This window comes from Schistocerca serialis, chromosome 9 (assembly GCF_023864345.2).
Source record: "Schistocerca serialis cubense isolate TAMUIC-IGC-003099 chromosome 9, iqSchSeri2.2, whole genome shotgun sequence".
NCBI lineage: Eukaryota > Metazoa > Arthropoda > Insecta > Orthoptera > Acrididae > Schistocerca > Schistocerca serialis.
In genome coordinates this window covers 139482971-139504181 of record NC_064646.1, presented here as the reverse complement: position 1 = coordinate 139504181, position 21211 = coordinate 139482971, and the positions used below count along the sequence as shown (strand labels likewise).

The 21211-nt window shown below is 48.3% G+C and overlaps 1 protein-coding gene across 1 annotated transcript in view; it reads right to left on the bottom strand.

The window, feature by feature from the left end:
• The window catches only part of LOC126419226 (uncharacterized), a 117458-nt gene that overhangs the window by 18730 nt on the left and 77517 nt on the right, over nt 1–21211 (bottom strand). Inside the window, exon 4 of the mRNA XM_050086362.1 lies at nt 6491–6757. Within this exon, the coding sequence (XP_049942319.1) occupies nt 6491–6757 (267 nt within the window). The remainder of the gene's footprint in view (nt 1–6490; nt 6758–21211) is intronic.

Genomic DNA, 21211 nt, shown 5'->3' with positions numbered 1-21211 from the left:
CGTCTTGAATAGCTTTCTGAATGGGGTCAAATAGTGTGGACCTGCGAGAAGCTGGACTGACATACCGACGAATTGTTGCACATGTTGGCCACAATGCATCGGTGGTACGTCGTTGCTTTTAACAGTGGTCTTTGGAACACTTGTAGACCAGATTCCAGATTTCAACGTAGTGCCGACGTACACCATGTGATCAAAAGTATCTGGACACCTGGCGGAAAATGACTTACAAGTTCGTAGCGCCCTCCATCACTAATGCTGGAATTCAGTATGGTTTTGGCTTACCCTTAGCCTTGATGACAGCTTCCACTCTCGCAGGCATACGTTCAATCAGGTGCAGGAAGGTTTCTTGGGGAATGGCAGTCCATTCTGCACGGGGTGCTGCACTGAGGAGAGGTGTCGATGTCAGTCGGCGAGGCCTGGCACGAAAGCGGCGTTTCAAAACATTCCAAATGTGTTCTATTGTTCTATAGAATTCAGGTCGGGATTCTGTGCAGGCCAGTCCATCACAGGTACGTTATTGTCGTGCAACCTCTCCACCACAGGCCGTGCATTATACACAGGTGCTCGATAGTGTTGAAAGATGCAATCGTCATCCCCGAACTACTCTTCAACGGTGGGAAGCAAGAAGGTGCATAAAACATCAACGTAGGCCTGTGCTGTGATAGTGCCACGCAAAACAACAAGGGGCGCAAGCCCCCTCCATGAAAAATACGACCACACCGTGACACCACCGCCCCGAATTTTACTGTTGGCACTACACGCACTGCCGCGCGGGATTAGCCGAGTGGTCTTAGGCGCTACAGTCATAGACTGTGCGACTGATCCCGGCGGAGGTTCGAGTCCTCCCTCGGGCATGGGTGTGTGTGTTTGTCCTTAGGATAATTTAGTAGTGTGTAAGCTTAGGGACTGATGACCTTAGCAGTTAAGTCCCATAAGATTTCACAAACAGTTGAACAGTTGAAATACACGCACTTGCAGATGACATTCACCCTGCCATCGGATCCCCACAATGTGTACCGTGATTCGTCACTCCACACAATGTTTCTCCACTGTTCAATCGTCCACTGATTACGCTCCTTAGACCATGCGAGGCGTCGTTTGGCATTTACTGGCGTGATGTGTGACTTATGAGCAGCCGCTCGACCATGAAATCCAAGTTTTCTCACCTCCCACCTAACTGTCATAGTATCTGCAGTCGATCCTGATGCAGTCTTGAGTTCCTGTGTGATGGTCTGGATAGATGTCTGCTTGTTACACATTGCGACCGTCTTCAACTGTCGGCGGTCTCTGTCAGACAAGAGACGAGGTCGGCTTATACGCTTGTGTGCTGTACGTGTCCCTTTACGTTTCCACTTCACTATCACATCGGAAATAGTGGACGTAGATGCCTTTAGGAGTTTGGAAATCTCGCGTACAGACGTATGACACAAGTAACACCCAATCACCCGACCACGGTCGAAGGCCTTGAGTTCCGCGGAGCTCCCCATTCTCCTCTCTCACGATGTCTAATGACTACTGAGGTCGCTGATATGGAGTACCTGGCAGTACGTGGCACATCACAATGCACCTAATATGAAAAACGTATGTTTTTGGGGGTGTCCAGATACTTTTGGTCACATTAGTGTACGTTAAGATTCACGCAATGAGCAGCGGTAGCCGTTCGAATGTCGTCCAGGGACGAAATCCGGACGCATGTTGCGCCCGCTGTGTCATCGTGGACCATTGGTAACCGTCTTATTGCAGTAGGCTGTGCCTCTGATCAGGCTACCACTGACACTATAACCACGTCCGCCTCGATTGCCGGCACGGTAGCTTAGCGTGTTTGGTCAGAGGGTTAGCTGCCCTCTGTAATAATTAAAAAAAAACTGAGTTAACCGATCAACAACGAACTTAAACGGATGTCTTACGACGTCCGCCCCGAGCAAATGCAACGAACAAAAGCGATCAAAACGAGTGCTTGGGTAGCTCAGTTGGTAGAATACTTGCCCGCGAAAGGCAAAGGTCCCGAGTTCGATTCTCGGTCGGCACATACTTTTAATCTGCCAGGAAGTTTCATATCAGAGCACACTCCGCTGCAGAGTGAAAATCTGATTCTGGGAACGTAATATATATTTAAAGATCCTACAGTGCCAAAAATTCTCTTTTGGCACGGTAGCTCAGCGTGTTCGGTCAGAGGGCTAGCTGCTCTCTGTAATAAAAAAATAAATAAAAAAACTGAGTTAATTAATCAAGGACGAACTTAAACGGGTGTCTCGCGACGTCCACCCCAAGCAAATGCAACGAACGAAAAAAACGAACAAAATGAGGTTCAAAAAAAAAAGAAGAAAACGGTAGCTGAGTGGTCAGCGTGACGGATTGCCGTCCTACGGGCCCGGGTTCAATTCCCGGCTGGGTTGGGGATTTTCTCCTCTCAGGGACTGTGTGTTTTGTTGTCTTCATCATTATTTCAGCCCCACCCGGCGCGCAGGTCGCCCAATGTGGCGTCGAATTTAATAAGACCTGCACGAAGGCGGCAGGACCTGCCCCGTAAGGGACCTAACGGCCAATGGCGCCAAACACTCATTTCCATTTACTGCCAGGAATGGCTACTGTGTTGTCGTGAAAGGATTCACTGGAGAGCGGAATGGCGCTCGATTGCCTTCAGTGATGAGGTATGATTTTTTCTGTATGCGAGTGATGAACGTACATGTGCATAGCGTAGACCTGGTGACCTACATATTGCGCAGTGTATTCGCCCACGACACACAGCTCCCATTCTATCCTTCATAGAGCTGGAGGCCACTACATTCCACACGCTATTATCCCTGTGCAACTGCCATTGCTTCGACAGGAAGGTGATGTGCTTTTTCAGCAGGACAATGCACGTGCAAATACGGATCCCTCGACACAGCCTTCCCTTAGCAGTGTTCAACAACTAAACTGGCCAGCAACTCTAGATGTCTCGCCAATTAAACCCGTATGGGAAATTAGGGCAGGAACGTACTCTTTCTCCGAGGTTTTCGAGCACTACTCCCGAATGCAGCAAAAGGAGCAAGATGATTGAGATAATTGAAACTTCCTCGCAGATTAAAACTGTGTGCCGGACCGAGACTCGAACTCGGGACCTTTGCCTTTCGTGGACAAGTGCTTTACCATCTGTCTACCCTAACACGACTCACGCCTGTCCTCACAGCTTTACTTCTGCCAGTACCTCGTCTCCTACATTCCAAACTTTACAGAAGCTCTCCTGCGAACCTTGCAGAACTAGCAGTCCTGAAATAAAGGATATTTGGTCCCGGCGGAGGTTCGAGTCCTCCATCGGGCATGGGTGTGTGTGTTTGTCCTTAGGATAATTTAGCTTAAGTAGTGTGTAAGCTTAGGGACTGATGACCTTAGCAGTTAAGTCCCATAAGATTTCACACACATTTGAATATTTTTAGAAAGGATATTGCGGAGACATAGCTTAGCCACAGCCTAGGTGATGTTTCCAGAATGAGATTTTCACTCTGCAGCGGGGTGTGCGCTGATATGAAACTTCCTGGCAGATTAAAACTGTGGCTAACCCATGTCTCCGCAATATCCTTTCTTTCAGGAGTGCTAGTTCTTCAAGGTTCGCAGGAGAGCTTCTGTAAAGTCTGGAAGGTAGGAGACGAGATACTGGCAGAAGTGAAGCTGTGAGGACGGGTGTTTGGGTAGCTCAGATGGTAGAGCACTTGCCCTCGAAAGGCAAAGGTCCCAAGTTGGAGTCTCGGTCCGGCACACAGTTTTAATGTGCCAGGAAGTTTCATATCAGTGCACACTCCGCTGCAGAGTGTAAATATCATTATTGAGATAACTTATCGCAGGATACCATTCTGCAAGTTTTGTGATCGTTTGCACACGAGAACAGATGCCCGCGTTGCCGCCATACGGGGGTACACTGTGTTGATGCGACCATTTGAGCATCATTTACTGTGGCATGTGTGTTTTATTTTGTCTTAATTTGTTATCATGTACTCCTACAATGATGAACTACTTGTCACCTCACTCGTCAATAAAATGACGTTGTCCTTGAGGGTAATCTATTTTTGTCCGACAATGTATTAAAAAGAGAACATAAAGCTGTAATCGGGGTTCGTACCTATATTCATTACGCACTATGAATAGGATATAGGCCGGCCGGCGTGGCCGAGCGGTTCTAGGCGCTAAAGTCTGGAACCGCGCGACCGCTACGGTCGCAGGTTCGAATCCTGCCTCGGGCATGGATGTGTGTGATGTCCTTAGGCTAGTTAGATTTAAGTAGTTCTATGTTCTAGGGGACTGATGACCCTAGACGTTAAGTCCCATAGTGCTCAGAGCCATTTGAACGATTTGAATAGGACGTAGTCGCATAACGGCAAATTCCAGGGTAATACATTTTTCTACGTTTAGAATGGGGAAATAAAACGTAAACTCTTAACACTGGAATTAGGCGAGTACATGTTTGCAACTTCAGTCTCATCTCATCTATAAATTTCCCCGTTGTCAAGCATGAAAAAAATAATAACAGTGTCTACATTGCAACGTTTATCAACTGTACAGCTTAATAAACAAAGTAATATCTTTAATGAAAATTAATCGATCACTGACCAAAACAGTTTCTGTAGTTTGGGAATACTTTTAATACCTATTTGCACACAAAGAAATGCGTAGTACATACATTAAATTCTGTAATTTTGAACTAACTATGTTCTGCAGCACTTTCATTTTTAGATCACTCTGAGAATTTATGAACAGTAGTAGCTTTTAAGCTGATTTAATAATGTGACTCATGGTTTGAACGCTTTACAGAGAGGTGACAAAGGTCACGGGATACTGATCTGCACGTATGCAGATGGCGGTAGTAACGCGTACACAAGGTATAAAAGAGCATTGCTTTGGCGGATTCATGTGGAAAGGTTTCCGACTTTCGGAAATCATTAGAGAATTCCGAGATCCAAGACTGTTCCGAGAATACCAAATCTCACCAACGACAACGCGGCAACCGACGGCCGTCGTTTAGCCGGCCGCGGTGCCGAGCGGTTCTAGGCGCTTCAGTCCGGAACCGCGCAGCTGCTACAGTCGCAGGTTCGAGTCCTGCCTCGGGCATGTATGTGTGTGATGTCCTTAGATTAGTTAGGTTTAAGTAGTTCTAAGTTCTAGGGGACTGACAGTGGTTAGCACACTGGACTCGCATTCGGGAGGACGACAGTTCAATCCCGCGTCCGGCCATTCTCATTCCTGTTTTCCGTGATTTCCCTAAATCGCTCCACGCAAATGCCGGGATGGTTCCTTTGAAAGGGCACGGCCGACTTCCTACCCCGTCCTTCACCAATCCGATGAGACCGATGACCTCGCAGTTTGGTCTCTTCCCCCAACAACCCCAACCCTCTAGGGGACTGATGACCCCAGATGTTGAGTCCCATAATACTCAGAGCCGTTTGAACCATTTGAACCGTCGCTTAACGACCGAGAGTCGCGGCGTTCGTGTCCCCTTGTCAGCGCTAACAGACAAGCGATACTGCGTGAAATAACCCGCAGGAAGATTTGTGGGACGTATGACGACCGTGTCCGTTAGGGCAGTGCAGCGAAATCTGGCGTTAAAGGGCTACGGCAGCAGACGACCCACGCGGATGCCTTTGCTAACAGCTCGTGGCCTTATGAGATGTCCCGATTTCAGTTGGTAAGAGCTGATTGTAGGTCCTCTGGTCCAGATGAATCGATAATTGAGTGGAAATGGTTATGTTTGGCTGCTTGGAGGCCATTTGCAGCCATTCACGTATGGATGACACTGGGGAATATCACAACTGTTCGCGATTGGCTTGAAGAGCATTCTGAACCATTCGAGCGAATTACACTACTGGCCATTAAAATTGCTACACGAATACCAAATGCAGATGATAAACGGGTATTCATTGGACAAATGCCCGGGTTCCCGGGTTCGATTCCCTGCGGGGTCAGGGATTTTCTCTGCCTTGTGATGACTGGGTGTTGTGTGATGTCCTTAGGTTAGTTAGGTTTAAGTAGTTCTAAGTTCTAGGGGACTGATGGCCATAGTGCTCAGAGCCATTTGAACCATTTGAACCATTGGACAAATATATTATACTAGAACTGACATGTGATCACATTTTCATGCAGTTTGGGTGCATAGATCCTGAGAAATCAGTACCCAGAACAACCACCTCTGGCCGTAATAACGGCCTCGATACGCCTGGGCATTGAGTCAAACAGAGCTTGGACGGCGTGTACAGGTACAGCTGCCCATGCAGGGGAATCTGACAAGAAACTGATCGCCTAGCAAATAAAGCGATCGAAATTAGGTAACGCCCAATAGGTATGCAACACACCTAACGTACAGGCAATGCGGTTAAATCTTAATAGTCCAAAGCTACAAGGAAACCTACGGTAGTCTACGCTTACTTGTGATAGTCTACGGTAGTCAACGGTTGTTTTACGATTCCATCGCCATCCTTCGAGGGTGTGGCGTCACAAAAGGACTACCAGAGAGACTGACCATTGGCGCTGGCCGCCGGTGACCGGTACTGGGGTCGCGGTACTCTTCCTCTTCCGTGACGAAGACGCAGCCGCCGCCGCCGGTGAGGTCGTAGGCCTGGTAGTCCCTGCAACACTTGCGCACACATGGCGCCGGCCCTGTGCAGACGCAGGCGAAGGCGACGAGCAGCAGCTCGCTGCCCACGCGCACGCCGTCCACACAGAAGGAGTGCGCCGGCAATAGCGCGCCCTCTGGGGACAAGTCCGACACCAGCAACTCCAGGTGTACCTGCGCAATCATTCGATCATTCTTTCATAGTGCTGCGTGCACCCTATAAAGCGAGAAGGTGATATGGAACGAATCGAGTTTTTAAAGATGTAGAACGAGTAAATGTATTAGGTTGGTGGATATGTTCATAGTGTTTTTGTTTTGCATGTTGGTATTTCAGTTTATCTATCGATTGTTATTTTTTATTTGTAGTTCACTGTTGCTATTTGAATTGAATTTTCATATTGTTGTTGTTGTTGTTGTTGTTGTTGTGGTCTTCAGTCCAGAGACTGGTTTGCTGCAGCTCTCCATGCTACTCCATCCTGTGCAAGCTTCTTCATCTACCAGCACTTACTGCAGCCTACATCCTTCTGAATCTGTTTAGTGAATTCATCTCTTGGTCTCCCTCTACGGTTTTTATCCTCCACGCTGCCCTCCAATACTAAATTGGTGATCCCTTGATGCCTCAGAACATGTCCTACCAACCGATCCCTTCTTCTAGTCAAGTTGTGCCACAAACTGCTCTTCTCCCCAATTCTATTCAATATCTCCTCATTAGTTATGTGATCTACCCATCTAATCTTCAGCATTCTTATGTAGCACCACATTTCGAAAGCTTCTATTCTCTTCTTGTCCAAACTACATACCGTACATATTTCACTTCCATACATGGCTACACTCCATATAAATACTTTCAGAGACGACTTCCTGACACTTAAATCTATACTCGATGTTAACAAATTTCTCTTCTTCAGAAATGCCTTCCTTGCCATTGCCAGTCTACATTTTATATCCTCTCTACTTCGGCCATCATCAGTTATTTTGCTCCCCAAATAGCAAAACTCCTTTACTACTTTCAGTGTCTCATTTCCTAATCTGATTCCCTCAGCATCACCTGACTTAATTCGACTACATTCCTTTTGCTTTTGTTGATGTTCATCTTAAATCCTTTTTTCAAGACACTATCCATTCCGTTAAGCTGCTCTTCCAGGTCCTTTGCTGTCTCTGACAGAATTACAGTCTCATCGGCAAACCTCGAAGTTTTAATTTCTTCTCCGTGGATTTTAATTCCTACTCCGAAATATTCTTTGGTTTTCGTTACTGCTTGTTCAATATACAGATTAAATAACATCGGGGGTAGGCTACAACCCTGTCTCACTCCCTTCCCAACCACTGCTTCCGTTTCATGCCCCTCGACTCTTCTAACTGCCATCTGGTTTCTGTACAGATTGTAAATAGCCTTTCACTCCCTGTATTTTACCCCTGCCACCTTCAGAATTTGAAAGAGAGTATCCCAGTCAACATTGTCAAAAGCTTTCTCTAAGTCTAAGAATGCTAGAAACATAGGTTTGCCTTTCCTTAATCTATTTTCTAAGATAACTCGTAGGATCAGTATTGCTTCAAGTGTTCCAGCATTTCTACGGAATCAAAACCGATCTTCCCCGAGGTCGGCTTCTACCAGTTTTTCCATTCGTCTGTTTGGAATTCGTGTTAGTATTTTGCACCCGTGGCTTGTTAAACTGATAGTTCGGTAATTTTCACATCTGTCAACCCCTGCTTTCTTTGGGATTGGAATGATTAATTATTAATTATTATATTATTCTTTATTATTATTATATTAATTATTATTAATTACTTTATTATATATTAAATTATTATTATACTACTATATTATATTATTAATTATTATATATATTTTCATATTGTCATTTTGTTATCTGGACATACTTAGTGGAGCTGTGGAAGCTAGAAGCTGGAGTGTCAAGCGGACAAATCGTAACATTTCCGACGTATTCTTCTGCTTAGTAGAGGGGTGACGGCAGCTGAGGCAACCAGAAACATTTGCGCCTTGTATGGGGATAATGCCGTTGGACAGCGCACGGCGGGAAAATGGTGTTCTCGTTTCAAGCAGGATCTTTTGTATATTAAAGACTATCTACTTTCAGGAAGAAATTCGGGGTTTGATGAAGATCGTTTAAATACATTAATCCACAATGATCCGCATCAGTGCATTCTTGAACTGGCAAATAGGATGAAATGTGATCATTCCACAATCACGTGACATTTGGATGCAATGGGGAAGGTTCAAAAATCGGGTGTATGGTGTAAGACGTGTATATTTCTATTGTCTATTGTCAAACCACAATTTATGAAAGATGTTCATATTTTATTAATAGCATTACGAAGGAATAATTAATATTTGTCATGTTGGAAATAATTGTGATAGCAGGGAATGTCTGCACAAAAGAATTAAATTTTAAAAAGAGCGGGAGAGACCGCGTATGGATACATTTTAAGAAAAGAGCGGGAAAGACCGCGCATTGATACATTTTGTAATGGTAGCAGGGACTGTCCGCCCCAGAAAGCATTATTGGCGGGAGAGACCGCACTTTAGCGTTCGTAGGAAGTCAGTAGTAAGCGAGAAGTGAAGCGAGTCGGTAGCAGGTCTGAAGCGAGAGGTTGAGAGGAGCGGTGTGCCTGCCAGCCACCAGCTATGATTTACAAGAGATTATAAACGGATGTACAGAGACATCAGCTAACAATTATCATAAGAGGAACTAATATTATTGAATTATTTTTTTGAGAAACTCAAGGCTACTGAAGGTACGTTTCCGCAATGCTAGTTGTAACATTATTGTAAAAAGTAAGTCCCATTCGAACGTTTGTAAAACTATTTCATTCAGAATATAATTAATTTTTACCAGCAATATTGCAATACTGATTATAATCCATCCCAAAAACCATCAACCTAAAGCTTTGCAAAATTTTATTGTTGTCAAGAAAAAGTTTAACTATAAATTACGTAACTTCAGTCAAATTAATTAAAGAGAAACGTCAGCTTTGCTATTAAAGAATAACGTCAGCTTTTGGTAATAAATACAGCCACTTATTATGACAGCCCACCAGCAGCTAGTAAAGTACAGTAAAACAGAGTAAGTATATTCATGTCGCAGTTCGATGTAACAGTCAGATGGCGATCCAGTAACAGTAAAACAGGTAAGGAACTGTTTTGGGTTATTGGAGGTAACGACTGAGGGCCACGACGACGACACATTCTATGTTTCGTCGAAATAATCAGAAAATCACTGTTGATAAGCAGCATTTAAATTTGTATGCGAAGATTGAGAAAGAGAATTAATTTCAGCCGGCCGAAGTGGCCGGTTCTAGGCGCTGCAGTCTGGAACCGCGAGACCGCTACGGTCGCAGGTTCAAATCCTGCCTCGGGCATGGATGTGTGTGATGTCCTTAGGTTAGTTAGGTTTAACTAGTTCTAAGTTCTAGGGGACTAATGACCTCAGAAGTTGAGTCCCATAGTGCTCAGAGCCATTTTTTTAATTAATTTCAAAGGGAAGATTTCATTTGTTATTATTAAGCAAGAGATAAAAATCTTAAGGGAAGGTTTCATAGGTTATTGTAGGAGGGAAGGTTTCGTAACAAAAGAGATATAGAGGAGACGGGAATGTTTCAATGGGTACCGCATGACTGCATGCTCTAAATCCAAATCACAAAAATCAATGGGTGCCCAAATGTGCCTTTCTGCTCGCTCGTCATCAATTGGCTCGTGAACAGCACCGGCCATTACTGTCCTGTATCGTTATTGCTGACGAGGAGTGGTGTCTTTGTGATAACATAACGAGAAGAAAGAAACTGTTATTCCAAACAAAGCAGCGACTCACCACAGAAAAGCCTGTGTGGTCCACGAAAGATAATGTTACGTATCTGGTGGAACAGCGACGGTGTGATGTGCTACGAATTGCTTCCCCGAGGTGTAACCATCACTGGTGACATTTATTGTCAACAATTCAGACGCCTGGCAGACGTAATCCAAGAACAACGACCAGAAAGACTACATGAAGTGACGCTTCTCCACGATAACGGCCGCCAGTGTTCTGCTGGGCTGACAAAAAACACTATACAGGAGTTGGGTTGGGAAGTCATTCCACATCCACCTTATTGCCCGCCTTCGTGTCCGAGGTCGCTGACGCGATGGCGCTCGACCCGGAGATAAGTCGGTTCGAACCCGGGCGGTGGAAAATTTTCACTGCCGGTATTTCGCCGGCAAGGGCAGCAGAGTGGGTGGCGTAGAGTTCCTGATCACCAAATTTTGCTCCATTGTCCTGGTTGAAATACCAAACCTCTCCGCAGCGTCACGTGAAGTGAGAGCACGTGGCACTGTTGACAGTGATCCGTCCGTGGGTTGCGGACCTTAAGCTTGGTGGACCCGTCATACTACGCACGAGAGTGGGCTACGTGCCGGGACCAGATTTCACCGTCTCCCTTTCCTCGTCGTCATCGTGATTATCACCATGATCATCATCATCGTCTTCAGCATCATAGAGCAGGCATATTACACTACACACACAAATGTAGCAATACAAAAAGTTGTAATGAAACTTGTTACAAACCAACAAGCAAACAAAACTCCCTTATTCACCTAATCTTGCACCCCCAGATATTCCTGTTTTCCGCTCTTTGTCGAACAATATTCAAGGGACTTCCCATCCGGATGAAAAAGCGCTCCGAACATGGCACGACGAGTTCGTCGCCTCAAACATTCGTGATTTCTACAGTCATTGAGCCGAAAAGTTACTGCACCATTGGCAGACTGTTGTCAATAGTGAAGGAGAAATAATATTGATGATTAAAGTCTCTGTTACGTGTATCTGTTGTGTTTATTGCACTAAAGAGCCAAAGAAACTGGTTCACAGAATGAGCGAGGTGTGCGCTGATATGAAACATCCGGGCAGATTAAAACTGTGTGCCGGACCGAGACTCGAACTCGGGACCTTTGCCTTTCGCGGGCAAGTGCTCTACCATCTGAGCTACGCAAGCATGACTCACGCCCCGTCCTGGGCCGCAAAAGGCAAAGGTCCCAAGTTCGAGTCTCGGTCCGGCACACAGTTTTAATCTGCCAGGAAGTTTCAAACTGTTTCTGTGGTGTCACAGCCAGACACCACACTTGCTAGGTGGTAGCCTTTTAAATCGGTCGCGGTCCATTAGTATACGTCGGACCCGCGTGTCGCCACTATCAGTGATTGCAGACCGAGCGCCGCCACACGGCAGGTCTAGAGAGACTTACTAGCACTCGCCCCAGTTGTACAGCTGACGTTGCTAGGAAAGGTTCACTGAGAGTTACGCTCTCATTTGCCGAGACGATAGTTAGCATAGCCTTCAGCTAAGTCAATTGCTACGACCTAAAAAGGCGACATTTATCCTTTGCTATGTATCTAATGAAGCATGTACAGTAACAAGACCAATGTTCACCAATTGTGGATTAAAGTTAAGTATTCCAGCAGCTACGTACTTTTCTTTATAGCATTCATTACGTATCCTGTTCCAGACCTCACGCCAGCCTGCGTGAGCTTAAGCGCTTGCCTTTCGGTTACCCGTCACTGTGGACTGGCTGTCTTGTCAGTCCACAACAGTTTCACCTGCCTAATATCGTGTAAGGCCCCCGCGAGCACGCAGGAGTGCCGCAGCACGGCGTGGCATGAACTTGAATAATTTCTGAAGCAGTGCTGGAGGGAACTGACACCGTGAATCCTGCAGGGCTGTCCATAAATCCGTAAGAGTACGAGGGGATGGAGATCTCTTCTGAGCAACAGGTTGCAAGGCACCCCAGATATGCTCAATAATGTTCATGTCTGGGGCGCTGGGTGGCCAGCGGAAGTGTTTAAACTCATAAGAGTGTTTCTGGACGTCGCATTGTACTGCTGGAATTGCCCAAATCTGACGCAATGCGCAATGGACATGAATGGATGCAGGTGATCGGACAGGATGCTTACATCCGTGCCACCTGTCAAGGGTCGTATCTAGACGTATCAGGAGTCACGTATTACTCTAACTCCACACGCCCCACACCATTACAGAGCCTCCACCGGCTTGAACAGTCCCCAGCTGATATACAGGGTCTATGGATTCATGAGGTTGTCTTCAAACCCGTACACTTCCATCTGCTCGATACAATTTGAAAGGAAATCAAATGGTTCAAATGGCTCTGAGCACTATGGGACTCAACATCTGAGGTCATCAGTCCCCTAGAACTTAGAAATACTTAAACCTAACTAACCTAAGGACATCACACACATCCAGGGCCAAGGCAGGATTCGAACCTGCGACCGTAGCGGTCGCGCGGTTCCAGACTGACGCGCCTAGAACCACTCGGCCACAGCGGCCGGCAGTTGTCTACTCCATTTCAGGTGAGCCGGGCGGGGTAGGCGCCTTGTCACAGTCTGCGCGGCTCCCCCTGTCACAGGTTCGAGTCCTCCCTCGGGCATGGGTGTGTGTGTTGTCCTTAGCGTAAGTTAGTTTAAGCTGGATTAAGTAGTGCGTAGATTTAGGGACCGATGACCTCAGGAGTTTGGTCCCATAAGACCTTAACAAATCAGTAACAGTTTGCACTGTACGTGCTTGACCACTGTCTTGCAAAATGATGGTCATGTCCTGCAAGAAGTGTCATCACTTCTTTCTCTATGCTGTTCATTTTTGGAACACAACCTACGACCAGCTTAGAGACAGAATTGATGACACTTTCTGCAGGACAGTACCCAAGCACGTACAGTGCAAGCTGTTACTGATTTGTTTGACTGATGGGACTGCTAACTGCTTTACCACCTACTGCACTCCCCTGACTTAAGCCCTCGTAAGTTCAACACGATTTGTAAACTGAAGGAAACACTTCACGGCATTCGCTTCAGAACTACTACGAATTCGTCGGGCAATAGACCGCGCCGCTCGAACTGTCAACACAACTGGCTCTGCTAAGAGTATCCTACGACTTCCACATCGCTGGCAACGGGTTATACACAATGCTGGTGACTACTTCGCAGGTCAGTAAAACTTTGAAACACATATCTATTTTGTACGAGCTGTAAATAAATAGTTGGTACTATTAAAGTTCCAACCCTCGTATTTCTCTCAAACTGATGGGTGTTCCTTTAGCTTCTTCTTTTCACACCACTGATCCAAATGTATGCACACTATACGTACAGAGATAGTTCACGATGTCTTTACACACAGCTTGAACACACAACAGCCCACAGTTCAGTCTTTCTAGCACAAGAGATAGCATTGTCCACAGGCCGAAAAAGTCTGTGATGGTGGAGTGTTGCAGATAAATGGAGCGATCTCCGAATCTCACCATGAGTGTCACGTCATCGTACAATGATGTTAGAGTAAAACCAGCACAGTAAATATCAGGAGATGGAGAATAATCAGATATCATTTGTTGGTTGATGCAGTGCACAACACAGTTCATCCATTTCCGATTCTGTAAACTGCACTTTAACAGTTCTCGGTGCATTTTCAATCTCTTACATACGCCAGTTACTGTCCACTGATGCTTCTAACCCAATATTTAAGCGCACTGAACCACTGGCTGTTAAATATAAGTTGAAGTGAAAAGGAGTACAGCACTGGGAGCAATCAGCAGGTTCTCATACACCACATCAACACTCTTCCCTGCAGTAACACCAGAATGTTCTGCGATGGTGCGTATGTCAGAGATCAATACTGACCTGCACCTTGGAGTGGAGGACCCCCAGCACAGTTCTTCTGAGAACTGGGGACTTATCTGAGTGTCTGCATTACACGAACGAAACACTAATCTAATCTAATCTACACATTTTACCTAAGGATGGGGCCCCTCCACGCCCGCACCAACGTGGTGACCAACACAAAAGTTCTACTGTCACCTCCGTATGCATGTTAGTTTTGAATCAGGCGTCACAGGATACAGGCTGTGATGTTATCCATGCGTCTGGGTAAGACTACTCATTAACATGGTCCATCAGGAGATAGAAGTGGTCGAAAGCGATCGAAGGGTAGCGGTTGTAAGAGCAGAGGAAAAAAAGTGCCAAGGCCAGCGCCAAGGGAAAAAAACCTCTGCGACAGTAGGACGGGTAGTAAGGGCAGTAGCGGCTTGCTATCTGCGACAGTGCATGCAAGGTGTGGTTGTGTTAGTTCGAGGTATCGTGCATCGTTACCTTTGTCGTTGTTGGAGCTTGTTGCGGCGCTTGCTGCAGTTGCTGCGTCCCTGCAACAGTTCAAGGTCGTTGTGGATTAGTGGGCGATCGGTCATAGATCGGCTCACGGACTGTGTAGGGGGGTGTGTGTGGCTGGTTTGCGTGCTGTGTACAGTACGGTTTCCCTGCGGTTGCCTGTTTTTCGTCTAGTCGCACATCTGGGTTTCCAGTAATAACTGTGTTGCAGGGGCTCGCCAGTACTGTCGTGTTAGCGTTCTATAGACCATAGATGGTCAGTTCCTAGCCAGTAATGTCTTTGGTCTGTTATGCTTCCATCTATGGTTGTGGTCGTAGTTACCCAGAGAAAGGATAAACGGGTTGCGCGAGTGTCTCGTGTTATTGTACAGTCGTGTGGAGAGTTTTTGGAATACCTGCAAGATAGTATCTAGCCGGTATTCCCGGTGAAGGTCCGCGATGCGCGTGTAGCGTGGAGCGTTGCTTATGATTTTGAGTACTTTGTTCTGTATGAGCTGCAGACGGCGCAGGCGAGTTGGCGCAGCGTATCCCCAGACAGGGGCTGCGTACGTCATCAGGGGTCTAATAAGTGTCATGTACATGGACCTAGACACCCTCCTGTTTAGTGTGCTACGCCTGTTAAGCATAGGGTAGAGTTGTTTGAGCCTCGCGTTAGCTTTGTTGGTCACGTGTTGAATGTGGTCCCCCCAGAGTAGTTTTCTGTCCAGCCAGACACCGAGGTATTTGACCTTCTCGCGGAAACGTATTGGGCGTGTGTGTAGTGTTATTGGGTTGCAGTGCTGATGTTTGCGCAGTTGCTTCGGTCTTCTAGTGAACAGAACGGCCTCGCACTTGTCGACGTTTACTCTAACACGCCATTTCACCAGCCAAGGCTCCGCCGTTCTGAGTGCGGTCTGTAGTCGTGAGTTAATGTTAGACGGCTTCCAATCTTGCGCAAGGATGGCAGTGTCATCCGCGTAGATTGCTACCGTCGTGTTATGTGTAGCTGGGAGGTCGTTGATGTAGAGGTTAAACAGTAAGGGCCCTAGGATACTTCCTTGGGGTACTCCTGCCTGTATACCATGTCGTGTCCATTGTTTGCCCTGCACGTCGGTGTTGAAACTCCTGTCCGTGAGATATGAGTGTATGAGACGTACGAGCCCGTCGGGGAACCCTGCGTCGCTAAGTTTGCGTATTAGGCCGTTGTGCCATAGACGATCGAAAGCCTTTTCGATGTCCAGGAACACCGCCCCAGTTGCCTTGCTTGTGTTGTATCCGTGTGTTATGTATTCAACGACGCGGAGGAGTTGTTGTGTTGTTGAGTGGTGATTCCTGAAACCGAATTGCTCCGGTCTCAGGGTGTCGTTTGTGATGCAGTGCCTGGTGAGTCGTTTTAATATTACCTTCTCAACGATCTTGCTGAGCGCGCTCAGCAGACTGATGGGTCGGTAATTTTGTGGGAGGGAGTGGTCTTTCCCCGGCTTCCTGAACATCAGGACCTTGGCCGTCTTCCAAAAGGCGGGGAAGTGTTGGTGTTTGAGTATGGCATCCGTAATGTGTGCTAGGTAGTCTACAGCTTTTTCCGTGAACTCCTGGAGGACACGGTTTTGAATCCCATCGTGACCAGGGGCCTTCCTAGCGGTGGTATGCATGATGGCCCATTTGATTTCTGCTGTACTAGCTGGTCGGATGTTGTTGCGCGCTGGTTGGGCCAAGATGCGTGTGACCTCCTGGTCTGTATCAAGTGTGAATGCTGGGTCTGAGGGATCCAGGTTCGGTGTGAATGATGCTGCGAGTGTGAGGGCCATCAGTTCCGCTTTTTCTTCCGCAGAATATGCTGGTCCGTCTGGCCCTTGTAACGTGGGGGTGTACAGCTTCTCCCTGGTGAAGTGTCGGGCTAGCTGCCACACGCCAGGCCGCGTGGTGTCTAGCCCTTCGAGTTTCTGGTCCCACTGTTGTGTCTTGAATGTTTGTATTTTTTCCCGGATTATACCCTGGAGCCTGTTAATGTGCCGTTTGGAGTGCTGGCGCCTGGTACGCTGCCAGTGTCTCCTGAGGCGGTTCCTCATTGAGATTAGGCCCAGGATATCCTGGGGCAGGGCAGCACTGTGTTGTTGTGGCGTGCGGATTGGTATGGTGTCGGCTATTGCGTCCTGGACGGCGCCGGTGAGGGTTTCGACTGCCTCGTCAATTTGGGCTGTCTCGTTAATCGCATGGGTTGGTGGGATGCGACTGTCAAGCGTTTCCTTGAACTGGGTCCAATTCGCGCGCCTGTAGTCTAACATCCTGCGTTGTTCCATGTTCTGCAGTGTTTCTTCAATGTACAGTATAACGGGTTGGTGATTTGAGGGCAGATCGTTTTCAACGGCAACGTTGAGTGTCGTTGTTATGCCCTTGATGAGGGCCATGTCTAACACGTCTGGCCTGTGTCCCCTCCGGTAGGGAATGTGCGTCGGTTCGGTCGGCGCTAGTGTGATGTAGTTTCGTCCTAGTGCGTGTTCGTATAGTTTCTTGGCGTTGGAGTTTCGTATTCGTGAGTTCCAGTCCGGGTGTTTTGCGTTAAGATCTCCAGCGGCTATTACGCGCGGTGATATGTTGAGTATTGTGCTGATGTCGCGTGTTTTGATGTTTTTAGGGCTGTTGTATACTGACACCAGTGTAGTGTAGGCTCCGTTGAACATGACCCTGACGGCGGTTGCCTCTAGTTTTTCGAGTTCAGGGAGCACTATGTTTGTGTGTTCTATGTCTTTGTGTATGATGATGGCTGTTCCGCCGTGACCGGAGCCGTCCGGTCGGTCGGTACGATAGACGCAGTAGCCGGTCAAGTTTAGTTGGTTGCGTGGTTTGAGCTTAGTTTCGCTCAGCAGTGCGATAAGGATACCCTTACGCTCCATGAACGCGGCGAATTCCGCCCTTTTGTTATTGATCCCGTCTGCATTCCAGAACAGGATCTGTGTCAGCGTCTGGTTGTTTGCGATGGGGGCGGGGGGTGGTGTGTTATCCATGTATGAGTGGGAACAGTGTGGTGAACGCTGTTTGTATGGCAGCCCAGTACTGCCCGGGTTGGGCAGCCGTGAGCTGTGTGATGAGTGTGGCGACGGCCGCCCAGATCTTGTGAAGGATCTGGGTGGTCGTGTGACGGGGGAATAGTGTTTCCAATCAACCCCCAGATGTTGTGTTGGCGTTGTGTGTGTCGGCCTGTGGCTCAGTTGTGGTGTTAGCGGCCGCTGGTCCGGGTGTTGGCGTTATGGATGGGCTGGCGCTTGTGTTGTTGTTATGTGGAACATTTTGAGGTGCCTGTGTATTAGATGTGGTGGGGGGAGGAGTAGTGTGTGTGCTGGTGTTGCTGGCTTGCTGACTGTGTGTCTGTGTGGCATTGTTTTGTTGTCGCTGGGTATTCTGTTGTGGTGCGCGTGTGTTCCCGTTTCTGTTTCCACGTGTTCGCCTACGCCTTCTCTGGGTTTTTGGTTCTGGGGTTCCCTGTGTTAGTGTGTTTTCTTGTGTGTCATGTGTAGGTTCGCAGGCAGTGGCTACAGGGGGTGGGGTCGTGTTGTTTCTGGGGGCTGGTGTTGGTACCGGTGTGGGTGCAGTGTCGTGTGTTGGCTGAGACGATTGTGTTGCTGTCGCAGCGGTTGTGATAGGTGTGTGTGCTGGGCGCAGAGGTTCCGCGGCCTGCACTGCTCCTCCAGGGCGTGTAGCCATGGCGAACGACACACCGTTCCTGACAGGGTTTGGTGCGGGCCTTGGTCGTGTTATGACGTTGGGTGGCTTCGACTGTTGGTTTTTGCGCCTCTGCGCCTCTCTGTATACGTTGCAGCCCCTGTAGTTGGCCGCATGGGCTTGGCCACAGTTGGCGCAACGGCGTATGTTTTCGTGTATTAGTGTGCATGCGTTGGAAGCGTGTTTGCCAGCGCATCCGCGGCAACGGGGTGCCAGGCCGCAGCGGAGGCCCGAATGACCGAACCGCTGGCAGTTGTTACATTGTTGGGGGACTTGTGGCGGTTCGTAGGTTTCTACCCTTACGTCCATCCGCAGAAGGCTTTTTATCTGCAGAAGGCCGCGGGAGGCGGCCGTGTCGGCCACCTCGACCAGGTAGTGAGGTAGACGGTGGTGGGAGCGGAAGCCTGTCATCCTGGAAGCACTTTTGCAGTCGAATCCAAGGAAGTTAAGCGCCGCTTGTACTGTGTTGTTTGGGGTGTTGGGGTCCACTCCCTTTACCACGTACTGCTGTGTCCGTTCTTCGGCGGTCCTGTACGTATAGTGCTCGATTTCCTTTTCTTTGAGGAAGATAAGGAGATCCTTTTATTCACTGTTAGTTGATACGTACAGTGAGGCCCTATCCCCAGAGTACTTCGTGTGTAGCGTGCAAGGTGAGTGCCTTTCCGCGAATGTTGTGTTGAGGACGCTGAGGTCCCCGTAGTTCTGGATTACGACTGGGGGAAAACCAGTCTTCTGTTGTGTGGGCGTAGCTGCGGTTGGTACTTGTGTGGTGTTGCTGACCGCAGGTCGGGTCGTGTTTGTTGTTGTATTGGTGTTCCTAACCGGAAGCGCGGGTTTTGGTGTAGGTAGCAGCGCCTTTCGGCTACCTTGCGAGTGTGGTTGCTCGCTTGTTTGCGTGGTGTTTCTTTGTTTGCGTCGTGGGCCCTCCACCTGCCAGGGCCCAGTGTAGTGTTGTCCTGTGTCCGCATCTGCGGCTGCCGGTTCCGCCGTTGGAGTCGGTTGCCGCAGTGGGAAAGTGGTGCATGAGTCACCAGATGCAGGTGAATGTAATGTTATGTGCAGTGTACTTGTCCACGTGGGGGACTCACTTGTGCCGCAGAGGTTGGTTATCAATCGACGCTGGCTCAGCAGTTCCTGCGCTTGCGCAGCGATCTGCCGGTCCTTTTCGGCCAACACCTCCTCAACGGCGGCAAGCGGGACGCTGACGTCGACGGGAACAGCCGACTCTCGCGCCTCTTTAGCTGCAGCCTTGCTGCGGGTTAGGGCGGGGGAAACACCGGCGGAATCTGCCATCGTGTGTTTGCAGGAGCTTCATTTGGTATGGGTGGGCACGACAATTATGCTTTTTCTGAAAAGAAAAGGCTAATAGTAGGTCCTACAGAAGAGGGGGAATGCCCTACGGCCTACCGTGCGCCGTTGGTGCAGTGGCGCGGCACCTAAAGGAGGTGCGGAGGAAGAGAAGTGGCCTACAGTACGCGGGGTGGTCCGACGTGAACGGGCCCCTGGCACTGATCAACCCTAACACAGAACGAGAGAGTCTCGCTAGGTTTGTAACCGAAGTTACGGGTTACTGTGAGTCAGTCACTCTTGACGACAATAGAGCTTCTCCGCGAGCTACGCGGCTTTTCGACGAAAGGGAGCAAGCTCAACCTTCCGCCGATCCACCGAGCGCTACTGGCGCCTCGAAGGGAACTCTCTGTAGAGCAGAGCGGTCAGCGAGGCCTAAACCCCAATAGCTACCGTTGCACCGGCCATCACCGGCTGAGAGCTCCTTCCGCTACGACGGCAGGAGCGCGTCTAATCTACACAGATCAATGAGTGGGATATATAATGGCAGCCCGTTGACCTGATCCAACGAGATAGCCAGGTGTGGTACAGGATCCCATGGTGGTGCTCCCACTGCTGGTCCTGACAAACCAGAGTTCATTGCAGGTCAAGACGAGTCGATGGTGGCCGCTGCTGGTCCAGATACACTGGATGTCACTGCCAGTCTCTACACACGAGAGGCCACTGAACAAAGAAGGAGAAAAAAAGGAACAATAAGCATTCCCAGGCCAATGACATGGAGTTGAATAAAGAAAGGAAACTTGACAGAGATGAGGCTGAGGAGGAACTGCTGCATGAGGTAATAGTAGCAACCAAATGTAATGAGTACTTATTTTTAGATTTCTTCTGTGATGGAGAGGCAGATGAGAATCTTGACTGCAGCTGTTGATGCTTCATGCTTCTCCTTCTTCTTCCAGAGACTGACTGCAACTGGGACTGGTGAACTACCGCATCCATCTTATATGCCCTACATCACGATCGCGTGACTGTAAGTTAATTAGCCAATCAATTTATTGACCTTAGCAAGATTTCTGGTCGATTCCCAGTCAGGCATTTCCACTGGAAGGAGTTATTGCATGTGGCGGTATGCCTTAGGGTGAGGCTGGGGTATTTCCCACGATGAACCACAAAGAAAGTGTGCCAAGGGGGAAGACAGCAGTGTTTTCTTGCAAAAAGCAAACGAAGTTTGCCACAAAGAGAGGGTGGGGTATTTCCCAGAAAAGCAAGCAAAGTGTCCCAGAAAGGAAGGCAGCATGGTTTCTGGTCTACTGCCAGCTTCACGTGGCATGGTCGGTGTGTCACAAAGATAGAAAGTACCCCAGGGAGGAGGAAGGCTGTAGTATTTCCTGGACAACAGAAAGTTCCTAGCACAGCCCTGTGCTTGCCGCATCTTGGACACTGGCCACTGCCCCTAGCCCAGTGCTGGGCTCCTTCCAGCGACCACGACTCT